Raw genomic sequence first — 22,664 nt, 5'->3', positions numbered from 1 at the left:
TAGGCATCATTAAAGAATTTCCCTCAGGGAACAGATGGGGACCCTGCTGGGGCTCCTTGGGACTGCCGTTGGACTTTGGGACGGTCAACACTTTTTCACCCAGGTAGGTACGCCCACACAAGGTACTGAGGGAGTCTGCTCTCCTGAAACACTTGGGTTACCAGTGGTCTAGCCTTTTCCCTTTGCGCCCAGGTAGGTGCACCCCCACATGTGAGGTACCACTTTCGTCAGGACAAGTGTGGGAATCTGGGAAGGTAGGATATTTGTTGTTTTCTCTTACTTTTCATACATTTGCTACTGCACTTTGTTACACAACCCTTTCGTGAACTACATGTAGTTGCTGATTTAGGCACTGTATGCTTTTGTAATCTGCACAAGTCACCTACCCTTGAAAAGGTCTGCCTGTGCTCTTTCAAAAATTGTACGCTTGCCATTCCTCACAAGCATTTTCCTTATTTACACCTGCTAAGCATGTCCGTTTAGACCGTCAGCATAACAATCCTGTGTACCACGGCTCTGTTTTTGGCTTTTAGTATTGCTCGTTTTATGAAACAATACAAAAAATGTGCGATTTTCTAATTGGAAAAGTCAGGGGAATGTAGCAGGGCATTGCTTTTCTCAATATTCACAGAAGCCATTACCTTACAAGTCAAACCATGTCCAGCACATATCTTTTTTATCTGTCATTTTTCCCCAACTATGGCCATTTTCCCTACATAGATGTTACCTGACCTGCGCAAATCACCCTTTCCTAAACTTGGAATTTTGTCTACTTTTCAGAAAGGAAATGTATGCCTTTGTCTTCCCATTCTGCTTTCCTAGCCTCCTCTTCCATTCCGTCCACGCATGGACTATTGGTAAAAATCACATAGCTCTCACAAAATTGATGGTAACCTTATAAAAATTGATTTTTTTGGTTTCCACTCAACCTGTTCTTGAAAACCTGGTAAATTGCAAATTCAGCACGGCAAACCACTTGTTCCTAGCTCTTACAAGGAAAACAACACAGGCTTCTTTGTACATCATTTTATTGGCATATTCTGAAAAAACACAAAATGTGCTCCTTTTTGGTTATTTTCTCTCACCCCCATACAGCAAACTAGGATTCCTTGGTGGTGTTATGACCGCCTATATGCGGGAAGAAAGGGGGCCAAAATTTGGCAGAGATATCACATGTAACAAAAAAGTTACAAGGGATTGAATGGCGACATACCGAAACCACAAACCACCAGAAAAAGCACCTCGCGGGGCAGGCGGACCATTGGCAGTTAAGGGGTTAAAAAATGAATAACATATTAGCTTAAAGAAATAAATAGACAATCGGGTAATGGAAATGTTTTTATTATGAGTGCTTACACTGTAAAGCAACAAATAATACATATACATGTGTAAACCAAAGACCGAATTGGTGGAGTCATAAGGAGTGACCCTGCTTTACCTGGGGGGATTGGAAGAAAAAAAAGCCGAATAGTGAAACATTTGTGGAAAAAAACTGTTCTCATAATTGCACATGAAAAGCTGCAAGAAGAAACAGAAAAAGTAAACTTTATTATTGCAAATGTTCACAATCTTTTGTCACAATATTTCCTTTAAGGGCTCAACAGTAATTGTAATGTAGACTTCTATAGCGCCGGTAACCCGCAGGCATCAGGGCGCGTTAACAAAAAACACAAACTCTCTGAGGATCTTACGGAAGCAGCTAGAGAAGCAAAAACTAGTGCATGGGATTACTTAAAGAGGTGAGTCTTCAGGAGTTTTTTTTTCGAAATTGTAAGTTGTTCTCCTGTAGTCTCAGGATCAATGGAAGGGAGTTCCACAGCTGAACTGCCTGCACCACAAAGGATCTGCCCATTGCTGATTTGAGGTTATGTTTGGGTACTGCAAGCACATTTCTTCCAGCTGACTGCAACGGTCTCTTATGCGTATAGGGTACAATACTCTTCTTCAGATAATTGGGTGCTTTCCCAAAGAGGCATTTGTGCACAAGAGTAAGGGATTTAAACTTGATCCTCTCCGACTCCGAGCCAGTGTAGCACTTTTCTATCCGTATTAATATGGTCTCTTCTCGTAAGGTGCTTTACTAGTCTTACAGCATCATTTTGAATGACTTGACAGATGTGCAGATCTTTAGCGCAAGCCCCTATGAGAAGGGCATTGCCATAATCTAGCCTGGACAACACCACAGCCCTTGCAATGATGGCCATATTGTTTTCACTCAGAAAGGGTCTAATAGTCCTCATAAGCCGCAGATAGTAGGCTGTGTTCTTTCGCAAGAAATTGGCCTGAGGTTCTGAGTTAACAGAGGAGTTCATCATCATATCCAGGGTTTTGACCTGGCTGGATACTGTTATGATGGCCTCCTTGATCTGAAATTATTTATACTCTCCTCCCAGTTTGTCTAAAAGGCGGCTGGATCCGAACAACAGGAGTTCAGTCTTAGAATCGTTGAGGCACATCCAGTTGGCTTGCATCCAGTCATCGATTTTGCTGTATATTAGTTCTATCTTATCGCTGTCTGCTCTGCGAGATCCTTCTAGCTCTATTATTAGCTGCGTGTCATCTGCGTAGTTGGTGAAAAAAACTCAGGATTCCATCAAGATATCACACAGTGCACGCATATACAGATTAAAGAGCATAGGTGAAAGACTATCGTCCTGGGGCACTCCAAAGAGTATTAGAATGGGATCTGAAAAATTGTCTCCCCAATGAACTCTAGCTTGGCGATTTGTGAGAAATGAAACTAGCCACTTCTGTGCCATATCCGAGCAGCCCACAATATCTCGCAAAGCTTAGACCAGTAAATCATGATCGACCAGATCAAATGCCGCACTAAGATCTAGAAGCATCAGATTCCCAATTTTACCCTTGTCCATGAGTTCTAGCATATGGTTCTGGAGATCCAGCAAGGCCGTCTCTGTGCTGTGTGCCGTTCTAAAACTGGACTGTTGGTAGAGTAGGGATGCATGGGTTTCTACATGGTCCTGCAGCTGCTGGGTCGCTATTTTGTCTAAAATTTTGAGTATAAAATTAGAGTTGGTGATAGGCCATAGGTTCCCTGGGATCCAGGCCAACTTTCTTCCCTAAGGGTGTGATGGTGACATTTTTAATTTCATCAGGAACTGTTCCCTCTTTAAAGGAGGCATTGACGATTCTTAGAATGGGAGCAAATTGCTCTTTATTTTCATGAATAAAGTTGGGTGGTAAAACATTTTCCACAAAGGACGTGGGCTTCATATGACCAAACACCCCCAGTAACTCTGTTTCGGTTATGGGAGTGAATGTAAAAGTCTCCTGTCCCTGGTTTCTATCAGTCTCCATGGTGCTGTTGTCCTGTTTTAGTTTGTTCCTGGAGTTGATAATGTTCTGCCTAGCTTTAGCTATTTTGGCGGAGAACGCATTTTGCACAGTGTTGCAATCTTCTTTCGATGGTAACAAAGGCGGGGTGAGATTTTGCGGTTTCTCTACACTCGAGTATTTTGAAGAGTTTGCTGGTCTTATCAGCTAATTCAATTTCCTTATTGATTTAGTTGGCCTTGGCTAATCTTATTTTATCTTTATACTTCTTATTTGCTATTTTCCATCTCTCTTTATTTTCGGTGGTCCTGTCTGAGTGCCACTTCCTTTCAAAGGTCGTTTTTGATTTTAGTGGTTTCTATATCCGAATTATACCATTTCTTTTGATTGCCGATTTTCCTGGCTAGCTTACATTTGATTGGGGCTATTTCGTCTACTAATTTATTGTGTGTGGTATATTTCTTAAGCATTACATCACAACTATCCTGCTCCTTAAAGGAGGCAAGTATTGTATCTAAGCATGCTTGGATGTGCTCTAATGTCAGATTTTTAAAGTTTCTGCTGGTGACCTTGACATGAGGATTATGTTTGGTCAGAGGGGCCTTAAGTTCTATATTCAAAGTGACTAAATAATGGTCACTCCATATGCATGGCTCTGTCTTACAGTTTTGGTATTTTAAGTTATTTGCTATAACCCAGTCCAATTGATTCCCTTGAGGAGTGGTGGGTACCTAATTTACAATCATGAAATCTAGGTTATGTAGTGCTTTCTCCAAAGAGATAGCTTCCTTATATTGTATATCCCCATGCCAATAATTGAAGTCCCCTACCACCAAGGAGGATGACTAATTGAGAACATAGTTAGCGAAGTCTGATCTCAGTGACGGAGGTCTGTATACAACTATTAAATTGAAACACCTATTGGGGGTAAACGTCAGTTTCAAACGGATGGTGTCACACCCATCACAGCTGAATGAGGCTTTAAACAACTTTAATAATTCCTTGGATATAATAGCAACACCACCTCCCATTGCTCCCTCTCCGTTAACATTATAAATAATGTAACCAGGTAGGACCGCTGTTTCACATTTAGCTTAAGCCATGTTTCTGTCACACAACATAAGTCAAAATCTTGTTCCAGTATTAATTAGTGTGCAGTGAGCGTGTATTGAGCAAGCCGACTTTCAGGTTTATGTGCTGATATCACGACTTCACACCTTCAGCAGGGGCATGCTGATACACAGTGCCAGAGGTTTGTGACGCAATTATCAATCTATAAATGATATGCTTTGCATAATTGTGCTGTAGTGTTAACAAGTACAGGTAAACTATAGACAACTAAAGATTTCAGAAAGAACATTTCCAAGTTAAAAATTTCACTCGAAATATGGGTTTATAGGACAGTGAGTTAAAATAACATGAAAAGCAACTCACACTGCCTAAAATTAAAAATGTGATTAGAGTGGAAGGACCTCAAACACTTGACACTTTTCTGAAGCGCACCTACCACTTTTGGAATCAGTTATACTCTTTGCACTTTAGTCACACATTTCCAATAGTTATAATTTGCCTTGGTGAACTAATATGGTTCTGCTTTGACTTTATGACGCATTGTGCACACAGCACTTTCATACGGATGTATCATGGATTTGTATGTACAAGGCAGTTTTGTCAGTATTTAACATCAGGCATTTACCAAGTGGAGTGGCCGAGCAGGAATGTACAGACAGAATTTGGCCTGTAGATATTCTACTTAAGCTCCATAAAAGGCACAATGAACTAGAGATTAGGCCTTGACCTGAATGGGCTTGGCCATGGGTAGCTAACAAAGATGGTGCACAATAGAGTAATGTGAGCACAACTAGCTGTTTAAGTGGCTACTCTGGCTGCAGAGTTCTGCAGGACCTGAAGGTGCCATAAGAAGTATTCAGGTTGTGCCAGAAATAGATTGTTGCAGTGGTCCATGGGGGACATAACAAGTAAGGACACCACATGGGCACGTAGCTGAGAAAGGAGTAAACAAAGAACCTTACTATGGGGGTTTCAATTGACATACTGGGCGTATCTGAGATCCCGCAGACAGAAATGCTAATATATTTACCCCTAAAGATGGCCAAAAAGAGGGGGTCCAAAAGGCAGTAGAGGAAGGAGGGCCCACCACCAACACCACAATTGGTGTTGAACCAGCTATTACACATCCATGCACCCACAACTTCGAGGCAGGCCCTAAATCTGGTTGCTGTCTCGACAAGAGAGATCAAAACGGACCAGGATCTTTGTCATCTGTTAAGAATAACATTGGAATCCATGAGAGCAGATAAGCTTGATAAGAGGTTGCATGTACATGTTAAACAAAACCTGGAAAATGGAGGAAACCTGAGGGACTCCACATCTCCAAGGCAGACGGCACAGAGTGAAAAGGGGGAGGGAAATTGCTGTTTGGTCAGAGAGAAACAAAGAAAACCAGGAAAGAACTGCACCAGAAAGACAGGCCCGGACGAGCTAGGCAGCATGGCCAATGGCATCAAAGGCGGCAGATAAGCCAAGAAATAATAAAGCACCAACGCCACCCGAATCGTGCAGCCAAAGCACATTGTCAGCGTTGCAGACAAGCACCCCCTCTGTACCACGTCCTGGATAAAAATCAGATTGGATGTGTGGAAGAAGAAAGATTACTCGGGAAAGCGCAGACGAAGGCTCCAAAAAGCTTCATAAGAAGAAGATTCCAAGATGGCTGCCGTGACCACTCCACCGCAAGGAGCGCGCTCCTCCGCGGTGACCCGAAAAAGGAGCAATAAGCAGCGTTAAAAACAAGACACCAGGGCAGCAAAAGCAAAGGGGACAACCCGCGAATGGACCAGTCCCCAAGAAAACTCCAACAGGAGGGTTTGAAGGCAGAAAGGGGCAGAGTGAGCGGACCTGAGACTGCCAGCAGCGATGCCTGTGTGGAGACTGGCAGCCAAGCCGGAGGATATCAGAGAGAACCCCCACGCGTGTGCAGAAGACACAGGGTGCCCATTCAGCCACAGCAACATAGGCGAGACTGGGGAGTGTGAGCGGACCACAGCGTAACCCCGGCGGCCGACCTGGAGGAGAGAAGGCTGCCGGACCAGTGCGCCCGCTGGGAAGCGCTGGCGCAAGCACCGCAGCGTGGCAATCCAGCAGACCCAGTGTGGCCCAGACACCCAGCTACAAAAGAGAGGGAGCAGGTCATATTCCCCTGAAATCCTGCGCCTGCCTCAGCCCCATACAGCAAGCCCAGCTCCATGCGGTGCAGGGCCTCCACGAACCACACAGCGCAGGGCCCCCATGAGCTGTGATGCGCCCCAACTGGCAGAGGATAAGCAGGCATAAGGGAGTTGTGTTGAGACTTGAGTGTCGTGTAGGCAGTAGAGGCCTCCGTCCCCAAATGCCGCACAGGGAGAACTTAAAGCAACTCTCTGTGCAGCCGTTGAGGTCACAGGCGAAGATGTTCAATAGTCCAAGTCCGGGAACGCGAACCTCTGGGACCCCACACTGCTGCAAGAAAATGCGGATTAAGTACCAAGCAAGAAACAGTAACTACAGTATTAGAATAACCGGAAAGGTCTTACCAATCAGGGTCAAGGAGGGGATGAGGAACCTAGTGGAGAGGTCCGGGACCCACGTGGACGGCAGTACCCCAAGAGGAGTAGGCTCAGTTGTTCGCCTGTCAGCAGGAGCTGTGGAGCTGTGGAACTGTGAGGCAAGGAGTTCAAAGAACCAGGGTGCAAAAGGGTGATCCAGGAGGCAGTCCAATAACAGTCCGTGGTCGAGAGCCGTGTATCACTGTGCAAACAAATCCGAAGGGATAAATCCAAGAGGAGTCCAGTAAAGCAGGCCAGGTCGATTCTGTGAGTGATCCAAAGATGATTCAAAGTCCGTAGCGCCAAACAGAATGCAGAGCACAGCTGAGAAGCAACGAATACCCAGGTTTCCGGGTTTATGTACTCGCGCTTCTGGTCACGTGATGCGTGGCATGGTCACGTGATCGGGCAAGAGCATCACGTGACCTCACAGTCCCGCGATACGGAAGCTCAGGGTTAGCCCTTCGCGATCCTATGCGCCAAGGCAATTGCCAATGTAGAAACGGCCGTAGTCTGACAGCCGTCCTATTACGGACCAGGCGCGGGTGTGCCCGCAAGACGTGTGTGAGTCCACGTGAGTCCCGGGGAAGGGGGGGAAGTGAGAGAAGGGCGGGACTGGGGATGAGGGAGTGCCCTGGGGACCGCATGATGAGGGATCGTGACAAGTTGGCAGCCACGAAGCGGGTGCACGAAAGACGCTCCCCTCACAAACAACGGACATGGGGGTTTATGAAAGCATATACCCCAACGCACCAGAACCTTCACTTGGAAGGAGACGAGGGGAGAGGGGTTGGTGGTGCGCGCTCCCAACCCCTAGCATTGGACGCCGCAGGAGAGCGCTGCTCCGCTCCACCGCCCACCCTTATGAAAACTAACCCTGCCATGCAAGATTAACTGAGAAGGAATCTCAGGGGGGGGGTGGATAAGAGTGTACTTAGAGGCTCAGGAGCGACGGGGGCACCCCGGGAAGAAATTCAAGAAGCTCCTGGGCTCCGGGCCAGTGCGACACTGCGACCTTGACCACCTTCACCTTTGAACATACTAGACCCACGGCCCCCAGGGAGCAACCAATCCAGGCTCTAAAGGGGAGCTAGACCCCCGCTGCGCACAGGAGGGAGAGAGGAGCATGATATGATGTGGCATTTATAACACGCCTATACACAAGTGCATCCCCTTCATACAAAACAACTGGCCAATATCCCGGGGTCAAGAGGAACCTCAGAGGCCTGGGGAGAAGCCACCTACAATAAGGTGCAGGCAGACACTCGCCGTCACCAGGCAATGTCACGCAACAAGCCCAAGGAGGCCAAAAAGGGCCCCGCTGGGGCCAAAATCTCACGAAAACAAGGAAGGGACGCTCCAAAAGCTATGGAGAATTGAGGGGGAAGCCCCGGAGGAAGAGGATCCAGTGGGGACAGAGAGGCAGGGGTCGAAGGAACCCCCAACGCTGCCACAGGGGCAAGAGGTCACGAGCGAGGTGCTGCAACAGTGCTATTAGCCCCTTTGATCAGTTAAACACCACCATACACTGCCTCCCTGTCCCTTAGCCTTCCATACCTTTCATGTTGAAATCATGAGTACATGATTTCAAAAGTAAGTGTAATTTCCCGCTGCCCTGTCTAAATCGAGTATCTTGCAGGAACGTTCACTGTATCCCAAAGAAAATGCAAATTGTATTTTCAGGCAGCCAAGAGCACGCGGTTTGTTGCTGTTCCTGCAGCCTGGCAGCCAGAGCCTTGCAGCTCAGTCCCGATTCCGCTCAGCCCTTCTCACTGAAATTGCTCCGGAACCGCTTCATTGCTGCGGAAATCAGAGGTCACGTGAAGAAGAGTGGGCGGCCCGTTGCTATGGTCCGTTCTCGGTTGGGAACTAGTCGCTACCATCAGGGAAACATTAATCTAGTCCTGTTTTTAAATATGCATTCTGGACCTTCAAAAGATTTTACCAGGAAGTTTAAAAGATCTATCTCCACCGAGTCCCCCCATATCTAGTTCATCTGGAAAATATCCTGGAATGAGAGTTTTCGACTGAAACGGCAACGACAAGAAAATCTATCAAGTTACATTGACAATATGTTTTAATTACTCGCATAGATATTTGTAATTTAGTTAAATCTGTTATTGGGATGTTTAAAAGCGCTTTGATATAGCCCAGCCTTCAATAGTTTTAAATGAAATTAGCCACGTTGAGAAATGGCCGCCAGTTTCTAGACTTGCTCCCAGATGTTTGCTCGTCCTTTGTTTATGTTTACTCTGCTTATCTACTTCCTTGCTCTTTTCAAAGGTCGCGCCGTAATGGACTACGGGTACAACTGCAAGCCAAAACATATGAATACGGAGTCTTAAAATAGACGTAAACCGTTACCAACCAACCAGAGGATAGTTTTTTGCGCATGCGCTGTAAAGAGGAAAATAATCGTGTTGATATGTTTTGAAGTGAAGTGCTTGCTTTTCGTCCTTGCTGTTGGGAGCTGCTGCATTGTTTGGTTTCTTTTTGGGTGGGTTTCTAGAAGACAGAATTTGTTCCGCATGAAGGTCTGATGGAAAGAGCCAAGGATTTGGTGAGTGTGGTAGATGTGTGTGGTGAGCTTGGCTGCTGCAGTCTGCATACCCTTTGTTTTCTTTGACAGAGGTTTGACAGCTTCCTTCTGGAAACTAAATGCAGCGCAGCCTGTTCAAGATGCTCACTTTGGAAGAGGTGCTGACAGTACTGTTTCTTTTAAACGAGTGTTAGAAGGCAACAGGAACAATACCACAGGAGCGTCGATCTACAGTTTAAGGGCAATAAGAGTATGTTCTGATAAGGAGATCTTTGCGAGTGGCCTAAGGCGTCAAGAGTTTGGAAATGTACGTACTGTTAATAGTTAAATAACCAGTTGATCTCGGCCACCTTTGTAGTTAACAATATACATCTGAGCGCCTTCGATCACGGCCCTCTTCCCCAAACCCCTTGTGGCCTATGTTTTCAATCTAATTAAGTATATTTGATGAGCGAAAGACGAAAACAATACTGGGGCTTTCATTGTAAAAGTCTATGAAAGGCCACCATGTTGCGATATATTTTGCTAAGTGGTTTCATAAGTGTTGTAATCTTTCGTGGTGTAAGAATTCCCCAGATTTTACGCCACTGCCCATTTTTATGTGTTGCCCTTGTGTGTTTCCATCGTTGTTCTAGGTCAATTGGCTGCTGTCAACAAGTGAGTGGCAAGTTTAGCCGTATGTAATATGTTCCAACGTTGTATATGTTACTTTAGCTGTGTCCCCCCAGTGTTATGACTAATGTGTCCATTGTGACTGAATGTGTGTGATGAGTTTTTTTTTTTTGTTTTACTTTCTTCCAACAAATGTGAGCCTTGCAGCACCGCCACATGCGTGCCAAGTTTACCTCCTTCCCACATTTTCTCCAGGATCTGTGGGAATAAGCTGTTGCTATTTTGTGTGTTCTGGAGCGTGCCATATACCATCTGAACCAATTCTTCTAAGAGCATACGTTATGCATTAGGATGATTTGTGCGCCTCTCTCTAAATATGGTCCCAGGACTTTGGTGCTATTGCCACCCCAAACTCTCTGTCCTAACTAAGCTTTTAAGTGCATTTTTCCTTTGGGAGTCAGGCCTCTCCAGTACTATCCAATCTATACAAACAGGGCACCTGCTGCTAACGATTAAAAGCTTCATTGGTGTCATTTGTTGCAATCTTGTCCTCTGTGTTCGAGGATTTGAAATCCAATTTTTCATCTGGGCGTAACAGAAACTTTCATTTTTGTATTTAGTAGGAAGGACCCCTGTGCACTCAAACGTCAGAGGGATGAATACCCTGACTATATAATTGAAAACTTATTACGGTCACCCTTCTTCCAAGCATCCAAAGCACACGTGGTCACCCCTGCTATGAAATTGGGTTAACCCATCAAGGTGGGGGAAGGAGGGCAGTACACTGAGCTGCCTTCTTATCTCTTAGAATTTCTATTCCCCCCCTTTCGTAACCTCTCTGATCAATACCTTCTGTGAGTAGTCATGAATGAAATTCAGACACCAGTCAGCTATGTTTTTGGTTAAAGTCTCTTCTTGAAAATGAAAGGGGTTGGAAAAATGCCCCTGACCCTTCTGTAAGAGGATTTTCCCTAACTAAACTAAAAACTAAGGATTTCCCATGTCAGAATGTCCAAGACAAACCACCTCATGTCCATTTTGTTCTGACCCTCACACTAAAACTAAACTCTAAGGTGAAAAGGGGAACGTCTTTAACCTTGGAAGCTTTAAGAAGAATAAATAGTTTCAACACAAACGTTCTTAAAGGATAAAGGTCCTTGCTCCAGAAGGTGGTTCCATTCCCCTGGATTCCTTTGTAATAGAATGTTTCACATATAACAGTTATTTGTGCCTGTCTTGGCTCACAAAAAATATTGGCATGCACATGTGTCTGAGTTTGCACTTCTATCTCTTTCTGAATACCTGGTATGCTTTTCTACCAGGGTTTTGCTTCCTCGTTCCTGGTTCATATAATCCCTTTCTAGTCCTGATGTTTCTTCCCAACACCTTCTTTATTGCACACAGGTTTAGTTGGCTAGTTTATTCTGCCAGGGAAAGCAAACTGTACGGGTGCGATCCTTGGGTAGAAAGTGCTATGGCCCTGTTAAGTGCGTGAAGATGGGAGGCTGCATAATCTGAAACCCATTGACCACCCGTACAGGCCTATAATGTGTATCCTACAGTCTAAAGAAGGGGCTGGGTCTTGGATATCGGTGCTCTACCCTAATGGGTATCTGTTGGTCCTGTTAGATAAAATGAATATAGTGCAATTGACAAAATATGCACCATTTCAAAAGTGTTTAATTGTTCCATAGAAGATTAGTTCAGCTGACACGTGTTTCGACTCTATCTGGGTCGTCCTCAAGGCAGTTGCGTCTGTGTTAAATCACTAAATCCATGTCCATTGCCTGTATATCGAGTTAAAGAATGAGTATTATCCGGTCCTTTACTCAGATCATATACGCTGTCCGTAACAAAATTCCATCCAACTCGTATGTAAGATTTAATGTCAAATGTTGTTCCGGGTTAAATCCCATAATCCTGAGAACAGCAAAGCTCTTAAACTTGCATAATATATATTCATCTGCTTGTAAGGACTTTGTTTGCATTTTAACTTCCCTTTTAACATTAAGTTCTTTTGTTATTTATCTTTGGATAACTTGTGGTTTTAATCACTTGTATTCAGCGCCTGCTGATATGCCCTGGGGTCCTCCCTGCCTCTGGGAGGACTTATCTGCTCTTTTTGGCATCCCTGAAGTCTCCTGTGAGAAGCGTCTGTCTGCTTCTTCCTCACGACCGCTTCCTGTTGGTTTCTTTGGTTCTTTAGACTTCCACTTGACACGTCTGCTTTGTTTCGGGCTTCGGTAAATAAAGCGCTGCTCCTTTTCACCTGCTAATACCAGGAGTTTCTCACCAGCTCCGGTGTTCCTGCAGCATCCTCTTCCTTCTTCGCTGGTGAGCCGCCTCCACCGTGCTGGTAATTGCCTTTCAGACCTTTCAGCTTCACATAGAGAGACGTAGCTCTCTCAGCCAGCAGCAGTCATTGATTCCTTGCTTCACTTGCCATTTAAACTTTCCAGGCTCAGGTGTGTGCGAGCAACCATTGCTCGATTCCTCTTCCTCATCCCCGTATTTTGGTCATTCTGGGAAAGGAAGTCCTGTTTTGAGAATTGATCCGGAAAACTTAAACCTTTTCAGCAGTCTTAAATGGTGAATGAGTCCTGGATGATTGATAGGTGGAACTGGAAATGTGATTTCCCTATTCTTCATGGTAGGAGGAGTGGATGCACACCTTGTTCTAATATATGCCCAGATGAACCTGTACACTTTTTCTTGACATTTCCTTAAGGAATACTTATCTGAGTTATACAAGGATATATGAATCTGGGTATTAGTTTTATTTTCACTGTACTATATGCCCTAGCCAGAAGACCACCTGCCTATAGCATCTGTCCAAATTTTAAAAAGTTACTGAATGGTGGGTGGAAATTCGCAATGGCAAGACCCTTGGCGACAGCAATGTTTTAACAGCCATCATTGGACCATAACGTTTATGGTTTATTATTATTTTTTCTTTTTATTGAAGTTTTATACACACGTTTAAATCATTGTAGGAGATTAAAGGCAGTACATTTGTGGTACATTAAGCAGTTTACTCGTGTTGTGTTAAGGCCTCCACACTTTCAGAATGGAGGTAGTCCATAATGTTTTAAAGCCGTATGCTTGACCACTATAATTGCTGTAATATTTATCCACTCCCCCCACAGTCCTCCCATCGCCAGATCATTCTCTAGATTCCCGTGGCAAGCCTTTTGTAATCGCCCGTAGTTCTTATGGACCATAGTATTTAGTTTATGGTGTTAGGTTCTACAGGGCCCCCGTCAGGTCGTGGATCGTCTCACCCACCCTGTCCACGTTGCTCAGTATTCTTTGTTTGGTATCCCCCTCGTCGGTGGCGAGTGATGGGACAGCAGGTTCCAGCCCTATAGCATCAGCCTCTTCCCATACTCTACTAGGTGGTGTAAGTAGAAGACAAAGGTAAGTTAGAAGCCCCAGGTATATATGTCCACTCCGTGGGTAGTCTGTTCAGTCTCCCGGTCCGCATGTAAACTCTGGGTGGTTTATTAGGGTGCTCCTGGCTATTGGTTGTGGTGCGACTTTGATGTATGCTAAGGCTAAATAAATTGGTCGGCTAGTTCCAAGAAGAGTGCAGCTTGTCGGACTTGAGAGGTGTTGCAGGGCGTTGTATTCCATACAGCAGAGTTTGGCCAGTAGTGCCTGTCTTGTGGATTTGGTGGGTGGTCTGGTGGATTTCCAGCTGAGAATCGGGGACTTTCGGGCTGCAAACAGTATTATGTGTATGAGTTTGTGCTAGATCAGATCTGTGTGCCCCGAAGAGCATTGGGCTGGTGATGGTTTGACCTCAGCCCCATCTATTTGGGTGATTTGTCTGTGTATCATGCGCCAAAATGCCCCGTTCATGGACAGGACCAGAGAATGTGACCCATGCAGCCCAGACCCCACATTTTCGCCAGCATGTCGTTGAGTCTATGGGGCCCTTCCTGAAGCTCTCTGCCTGGTTCATAAATGCCTTTATGGCTCTGCTCCAGAGTATTTAAAAAAGAGGTTAGTGCTTCACACCCCCAGTAGAAGTCTTCGCTCCGGGGGTAAATGCCTGTTGATCGTTCCCAAGTTCAAGCTGAAATCGGGGTTGGGCAGCTCCTTTTTGGTTCAGGCGCCCAGCTTCTGGAATAGTGTTCCGGAAACACTCAGGTCTGAAACAAACCTTCTTGCTTTCAGGAAGGGTTTGAAAACATATCTCTTCAGATGATGAACCGGGATAAGTTGGATCAGGGACATCTTCAGGGTTCAGCTTTGGACTGGCCTCTTTCTGTGTTCTATGTGTGTCTCTGTTCGTTTAAAGCGCCCTGATGCCCTTGGGCTACCGGCGCTATATAAAAATGAAATGAAATGAAATTAAATGAATAGTTTACTGGGTGTGTAGTAAATCCATTGAAGCATTTTAAATTGGATATGTCTATTCCAAATGCTCTGTGATACCGCCGGTATGGCCTCAAAGAAATCATATGGGGTTAAGCTTGATCCCCCAAATCGTTGTTGATTATGATCAACCTTACTTGGGTGCAAATAGGCTAGAGATCGCAAAGACGTGGGTATGTTATGTTTTGTTCCATTGCTAGTTCACCCGATGTTGGCGATGCCTGTCGGGTCTGGTCTGCGGTGTGTTTGCGTGTTACTGATTTTAGGGTCCTATATTGGAGCCGGTCTGCCTCCCCTAGACAGAGGACCTGTTGCGCTTCTGTGAAGCTAATCTGGGCATTTCCTTCATGTAGGTCCATCACCAGGACGTGCGGCTTTGTTGTCTTGTTTATGGTGTAGTTTAACGTTCAGTCCATAGGACAATGTTGCCCTTACACTGCCGCTTGGGTTGATGAGCGCAGTATGGATCGCAATCTGTGCTACTCCGTGAGTGTTGGCCCTACTATTGAGTGGTTCTTGATCGCATCGGGTAACTTGGTAGGTGGGAACACTAGGACTTCCAAGGGTGTGCGTGACGGCTGCAGAGAGTTGGTCTGGTCCTTTGCATTCAACTGCTGTTTGCCCCAGCAAATTTGGGCGGCTAAATAGTACGTTCACCATGATGGTAGCGTTAGGCGCCATTGGCTTTGGAGGCCTGACAGATCTGAAGTGTAAGCCACGCTTTCTTCCTCCTACATGTAAGTCTGGGGATATTGATGTCTAGTTCATCGAACATCAGCTTCGTCTGGGACAGTTGTAGCATCAGTGCTAAATAATTCAGTTTGGGTAGCAAATTCATTTTGAATGCATTGATTCTACTATTGATGGATAGGGGTAGTGATTCCCATCGGAGGAGGTCAGTTTTGATTTTCTGCAAGACTGGTGGATAGTTTAACAAGAGAAATCTCTTTCGGGGCAGGGCAGATTTTTACACCTAAATTTGTGAAAGTTTAGCTGTCATTTAAATGGTGTCACCCCTCCTGGATCCCAGTGGATGTCAGGCCTCAGGGGGATGATCTCTGACTTTTCCCAATTAATTACGTAGCCGGCAATGGGGCCAATATCTTGTAGTAGTCTGGGTAGTGAGGACTTGTACTTGCTAATGTATATTAACAGATCGTCTGCATACAGGGAGACTCTGTTCTTCTGTGCCTTGTAGGATGCCCACCCATCCTGGGTCAGCATGTAGATTTACTGGCAGGGGGTTCTATGGTTGGGGCATAGAGGGGGGGGGTCTGCGGGTATCCCTGTCGTGTGCCTGAGTGTAGGGAGAAGGGGGTCGATGTGACTCAATTAGTGACTACTGATGCCATCGGATTGGTGTATAGGAGTTTCACCATCTTAGTGGATGTGGTAGGGAAGCCATATGTGTCTAGGACTTGCAACATAAAGTCCCATTGAGTCTTAGTCTTGTCAAAAGCCTTATCGGCATCAGGCGTTAGGATCCCTTCTTCTGGGTCAAACCATCCAGCTATAACATGTAATAATCGGCGGACATTGTCATTGGCGTGTCTGCCACGGATAAAGCCTGTTTGGTCCTTATGGTTGAGGTGCGGGATTAGACTTTCGATGCGTTGCGCTAGGCATTTTGCCAGAACTTTAGCATCAGAATTGATGTGGGAGATGGGGAGATAGGACCCTCAGTCTCTTGGGTCATGTCCTTTCTTGTGCAATACTATTGGCCGCCAGCATGGAGCGTGGTAATCGTATGCTGGTCCCCGCACCCTCAAACACTGACTCAAGAGTGGGCGTAAGGTGATCGGTCAGTGCTTTGTAAAAGTCGATGAGGAGCCTATCTGGGCCGGCTGCTTTCCCTGTCGATAGGCATTGGATTGCGCGGACTATCTTGTTTGCGGTAATCGGTGTAGCCAGGTTGTCGGCCTGGGTTGGGTCTAATTTAGGTAGTTTAATGGTTGCTAAGAAGTCATCAATACGGTGGTGGGCAATTGGGGTTTGTTTCGTGTAGAGTGCGCCGTAGAATTGTGCGAACCGCAAGTTGATGTGTTCCTCCCCTTCCAGTATGCCCCTGTTTTGATCCCGAATGGTGTCGATGATCTATGCTGCATGTCTGCTGCATAGGGCCAGCGTCATAAGGCGTGGGGGGTCTATCTCCCTTGCAGTAATATATTTGTGACCAGCTTGTGAAGGACTTCTGGGCGCGGGAGGAGGTTATCCGTTTTAGATCTGCTCTGAGCCCCCTGAGTTTTTCGAGCGTTTGTTGGTCATGGGTGCGTTTGTGGGTTTTTTCAGCGGCCCGTATGTGTATCATCAGTTTTTCTTGTCTCCACTCCCCCCCACTTCTTTAATTCATGAGCCCATCTTGATGTACGTTGTCCCCTTATGAATGCGTCCCAGCAGTTTTGTGCCGGGTATTCTGAGGATAGGTTTGTTTGCCAGAACAGGTCTGTAGCTCCCTCTAGGTGCTCATGGACGTCTGGGTATCCCAGGGCCCTTAAATTAAGGCACCAGGATGGTCTCCTGTGTGGGACCTCTGGTAATTCAATATTAAGTAAGACGGGTGCATGGTCTGAGAGAGTGGAGGCCAGTGTGTCACACAGATGAGATGTGTAGTGTTGGATGGGAGGAGACAATAGTCTAGCCTAGAGTAGCTGCCATATCTATTAGAATAAAAGGTTGGGTCCCTCAGATGTTCGTGGGTTATTCACCATGTATCTTTGAATCTAAGCTCAGTGCGCAGAGGCTGGATGGTGGTTAGTTTTCGTAGGCTGCGTTGCAGTGTTGTGGTGGAGCTCTGCCGATCCAGTGCTGGGTCTAGAGTAACATTTAGATCCCCTCCAATTAGTGTCATGGCCCCCATATAGCGTGCACATTCAGTGAAGACATGGGTAAAGGACAGGGAGTCTGATGTAGGTGCATAGATGTTTATGAGGGTGAGCAGTTGATGTTGTATGTCCCCCCTGAACCAGTACGTATCTGTCATCCCCATCTACTAATGTATGGGTAACCTGGAGGGGGACCCGTTTCTGTATTAGGATAGAAACTCCCCTTTTCCCATGGCATGGTGAGTGCGCTGCTATACCCTGCCCTAGCTTTATGATTCTGCCCCATTTAGATGGGTTTTCTGTAAAAGAATTTCCCCTTTTCATGTCCCGCATGTAGTTAAGCATTTGCTTCTTTTTGATTGGGTGACCTAGTCCTTGTATGTTAAGGGAAATACATGTAAGGGAGGCCATCTTATTTCCGAGGGTGGGAGTCCGATATCTGCAGGCTCTCTGTAGAAATCATTCGTTGGAGTCTTTGGCCACACTATTAGTGTGGAAGTATACAGAGGACTGTCCCTTGTATTAAACGGTCCCAACAACACCCCCAAATAAAACATTTACAACATTGGGACCTAAAAACTGTGTCCCAATAAAGAGCAGAACATAGGCCATGCTTGGGGATGGTCTTAGAAGCTCCAAGGAGCGTCATTGTTCCCTGTGCATACCAGTGCCACCATATGGGGGGTACTAGTAAGATCAAGTGAAAGAGAGAAAAAAACAAACTTAAGATTTTAGAACACAAAACCAGTGATGGGGCAGATGAGCACAGGGTGGCAGGCGGCAGTTTGTGCGTCGTCCTCTCTACGATTTGCCAAATGAATCCACTCAATTCGGTTAATTTCTGTACGATCAATGTGAGGGATATGATGGCCGTCTGTATCGGATGCCTCCGATGTATTCCATATCCGGGAGACGAAATCGGATCATTGATGCCGACCTTATGGATATCATTTTACTGGGGGTCCTAGCTGTGACCTGGTTGCCTTGGGCACCTGCCCACTCTCTGCCAACGGCCCTGAGGTCGGGGTCGGCGTTGTGGTGTGGTAGAGGGTGGTGTGTGATCAGTTCCGGTGGTTGAGAACTCTGTGGAGACCAATTCCTGTTGTCTGAGAAAGCACCAGGCTTCTTCCGGGTCTTCGTATGAGTGCCATTGTCGAGCATGATGCACCAGATGGCTGGGAATTGCAGGTAATGTCTGTGGTCGGTTCCTTTTAGAACATCAAATATGGGGTTGAACCCTTCCCTGTGTCTAGAGACCTCGATGGAGTAGTCATTAAATATCTGGATATCGGTACCCTGTATTTGTATCGCGCCTGCAGACCGGAAGGCTTTTAGGATGGTAAACCTATAAATAGGCACAAAGTAATAACCCGCAGTCCTTCGCCTGGAGCGGGCTTGGGGATCAGTGCCCTGTGTACCCTTTCAATGTTGAAGCTCCTCGGGTTCTGGATCCGGAGCTTGTTCTGGAAGAAGTCATACATGTAGGATTCTTGGTCTGAACCCTCGCTTTGTTCAGGCAGGCCAACCATGTGGAGGTTATTGCAACAGGACCCGTTTTCTTGGTCCTCCATTTTTGCACCCAGGCATTGCACCTCTTTAATTAGATCATTGATGTCATTGCGGCCGTGTCTGTGTTGTCCTCCAATGAGCTGATTCGCTTTTCATCGTCTGTTCCGCTTGTCCGTTGAGGCGGGAGTGGACGTCTTTAAGGTGCTTTCTGATGTCTTGAACTGTATTTGTTTCTTGTGTCCTTTTGCCTATAGTCTTCATTTCTTGAAGCATCGCCTGTAGTTGGGTTTGAATTTGGGCCTCCATAGTTTGTCTCCGCGTAGAGCGTCGCAGCCGTGTGTTGTCTGTGTCTGCACTAGAGGCAATATCGAGGGTGGGCTCCAGCATGCCAGTCTGATGGAATGCTTGGTTGCGCAGTTGGATTCAGCTGCTGGGTTATTGGTGGCATCAGTAGTATGGACACATGCGCATCTGGAACCCCTCGTTTGTGGTTGCTCAGCAGTGATCTTGGTCTCTATCCCGGGGTTGGCCCTATGGGGTCTTGTTAGCTCATTCGGGTAGTAGGCGGGACGTCCATTGCTCTAGAGTTGTGGCTAGTCTATCGGTAGCACGTGCCAGTGTATCCTTGGGTGCTATGTCTTCTGTGTCTTGAGTATCGTTGGTTCTGGGATCTGTGGTCTCCCTTTGGAGATAATGTGTCTTGTGTGCTTACTCACGTGACTGGTTTAACCGGCTGGGTCCTGACTCCGGTTTGTAGTTGCGGCGCACGGTCCATCCCTCCCACCTCAGGCTCTCTGAGCTCAGCCTCTCTCATGGGGTCACCTGTTTTGGTGTCAGCCCAGGCGGGGTGGGCAAACCGATTGATCCACTTGTAGCCGGGTGATCGCTGCAGGCCCCAGCTGGGGGCGAGTAGCTCTCCTGTTTCTCCTCATTTATTGCGGCTCATTGGTCTCAGCCCGGTATCTCGGGGATCGAATATAGTTCTGCCGGAGACCGTAGGGATTCCCTGGTTAGTGCGTTGTAGTGCCTCAAGATCAGTTCCCACATGTGGGTGATGTATACACTGCGAACTGTAGTCTTAGTGTGGTGTAAGCAACCTTATCGCCTCTGTCGGTCGCACTTCTGCTGGAGAGCGTTTGGCCTCAGCCCGCTATGGTAGGTGGAGGTCGGGTGAAGCGCTGCATAGTACCCCATGTCATATGGGGCTGCGGCTGCATCATCAGTCGGCGCTCTGTGTATCACGGTACGCCGGACCCTCTTGTGTAGCTTGGCGTCCTGGTCATTATGGAAGTTGAAACTTGGATGGCATCAGCCTCCACTCATTGGCAGCTTTCAGTATTTGGGATCTCTTCATTGCCACGTAGACAGAATAGATTTCAGCGCCAAGGCTCCTCTACGCCAGAGCGCTCACCCTGCAGCATTCATTCTCGGGCTCTCGTGCGCCCTCCAATTTCTGGAGCTTTCAGACCCTTTGTTTTAGGGGATATTTATCCTAAAGGCACAGATTTCAACATTACAGCAGAAACAGTTTGTAGAATGTCTATACTGTAAAAGAGGATGGTGTCTGCATATAAAACCATTTCCTGGATACTTTCCCGTGAATACCTTCCCTTCCTCTGCTTATGACATTGGGGACAAATGGCAACCCCGTTGGGTTCCCCCAGATAACATTATTAAGACTGTATATGACCCATTTATTTGTTATCTCGTTGTAGGGTAATGTGTGAAACGAAAATGGGTGTGAAGCCAAAGAGCCTAGAGTATTATGTGAATGCATTGCTAATCTCGAATGCTTTGTTTCCATCTAGCGTTAATGGGCGCAGAGGACTTCCAGAGGTGTCTTTCCCCCTACCTTTTTGGGCAGATTCTGTACACATCTAATGTTGTACCTGTTCGTACATGTTTTGGTTTGGTTCTATAAAGGATGGAAGGACAGTCTTGACGCTTGAAAATAGTATCTTTGCATATATTTTGGCATTAACATTGATTCAGTAAGCTATTGGCACGGTTGTTTGTTTGCTTTCAGGAGCAGAGAAATAGTATATTTTGCCAGAGAATGCGTTCCTGGCTGCTACTGAGAAAACAAATTAAGGTATCTTCTAGGGCCTTAGCAGTCGTGCAAGTCCAATATCTCGAAATCCTTTTAAAATATTTGAATTGTACTGTACTTTGAAATATCCTGATTATGAAACCAGCTGTTCAGCGTGTTCAGCTGCCTAAAATCACTTCACAAGTCCATTATAAAAAAGAAGTTGCTGCTTTTCTAAAGCTATCCAAGAATGTTACCACGTTATAAGAAATGTTTCCTTGGCCAACCAGTCATTAAGCAAACCCATCTTTTGCTGTGTGGCTCTATTTCTTTTTTTTCCCATTACCTTTTTATTAACATTTTCACCAATTTTGAAAACATTATAATCGCACCCAACTCCCCCCGAGAGTCCGACTATCGATTGTGGGTCTTCTTTTTAGAGTCCTTTTAGGTCTTGGTCTCTTGGTAACAATTAACCTGGATTAGTCCACCAGGCCTAGCAGTCTCATCCTCCTAAGGCACCAGTCCCCTCTTGGCCTTCTTTAAGAAACGCCATGGTCCGGGAACAGTCCCCTCCCACCCCCCCGAAAACCTTGATTGCCTTGCAAAGAGCAAGTAGCCCATTCCAGTAAAGCAAAGTTCCAGACTTTTCCCACCCATGTTCGGTAGGAGGGTCCTTTGATTTCCATTTTTGCACCACCCCCAGCGCCCCTCTCATCAAGATCACATATATTTTGCACTCTGCTCTGGAGGATAGGTCTTGCAATTGTCCCCCTAACCGCAGTATAGACGGGCCTCTATTGCCTCTTCCCTTCAGACTCAATGCCTCTCCTAGTGCTTCCCCTATTAGCCTCCGATATTCCTGGATGTTAGGGAAGTCCCAACAAATGTGATTCAAAGCTCCCACCATTTCGCATTGTCTCCAACAAAGATTGGGCAGTGAGGGGTAAAATGTATGTATTTTTTTATTTTTTTTATTTACTTGTTTATAATCAAAAACGTTTGATTTTTACAAGATGTTGATATGAAAAGCAGAAAAGAAAAAAAAAACGCACGTTTTGTAGAAAATAGATATCATAGATGCAGATAAAAAAAAAGATAAAGACAGAACAAAAAGTGGATGACAAGAAACAGGGGAATCAGAGGAATAATTGAAACCAGAAAACTAGGCGCTTCACTGCAGAAACTTTGTGTCTCAACATAAAAGAAAGTCACTGTTCTTTAAATTGCACTTGACTAGTTTGTAGGTTCTGGTTTAGACTCAATGCTGCCTCTAAGATCTTTACTGTCGCTGTCGACCACTTAGTTCTGTCTCCAGCAATCAGACAACACCACCATGTGTTTTCCTCTCGGAGTGGTACGTCATACATCAAAGGGAGCAGATAGGCTTCCCGCAAAAATAGGGTTCTAGTGCAAGTCGTGAATAAGTATCTCAGAGTTTCCACTTTTCCTGGGTCCAGACAGAATCTGCAGGTACGAGCGTCTGTTTTCGTACGGATTGCTATTATTTCCTGTGTTGGTAATTGATTCTTATTTTCATAATAGTTTTCTGCATTTTTTTGTTGGGGTATTTTATACAGTAGCTCATAGGGTGGTTGAGTTTATTTGTTGTTGCTGGTAAATGAGCCAGGAGTTTGTTTCCTATTGTTTTTTTTGCCGGTTTGGATCCAATCTGCTTGTGCTATTTTTGTCTTGATTCTGTTGGGGTTTGTGATCAGATCATCTGCCGAACAGGCCAAATCTGCTAGTTGTTTTGTAAGTTTTTGAACCCAGTTGTTTAGTGCTCTGCAACGTCCTTGGTTAAGCTCTATCTGAACCAACTTGTAAATTGGAATGGTATCTGGAAGAATAATTTTCTGAAAAAGACGCATCTT

The 22,664-nt window shown here is 45.8% G+C and overlaps 1 protein-coding gene across 5 annotated transcripts in view; it reads left to right on the top strand.

Moving 5' to 3' along the window:
* Positions 1-9,282: 9,282 nt before the first annotated feature.
* The window catches only part of MBTD1 (mbt domain containing 1), a 1,870,500-nt gene continuing 1,857,118 nt past the window's right edge, over positions 9,283-22,664 (top strand). For 2 of the 5 annotated variants that reach the window (XM_069654918.1, XM_069654914.1), the window contains exon 1: positions 9,283-9,459. In XM_069654918.1, coding sequence (XP_069511019.1) covers positions 9,439-9,459 — 21 coding nt within the window. In that variant the 5' untranslated portion in view covers positions 9,283-9,438. The remainder of the gene's footprint in view (positions 9,460-22,664) is intronic. The other 3 variants (XM_069654913.1, XM_069654916.1, XM_069654915.1) reach the window with 3 other exon arrangements.

This window comes from Ambystoma mexicanum, chromosome 3q, assembly GCF_040938575.1.
Source record: "Ambystoma mexicanum isolate Mex_15411 chromosome 3q, UKY_AmexF1_1, whole genome shotgun sequence".
Lineage (NCBI taxonomy): Eukaryota > Metazoa > Chordata > Amphibia > Caudata > Ambystomatidae > Ambystoma > Ambystoma mexicanum.
The sequence above is the reverse complement of the archived record's forward strand: the minus strand, read 5'-3'. Positions and strand labels throughout refer to the sequence as shown.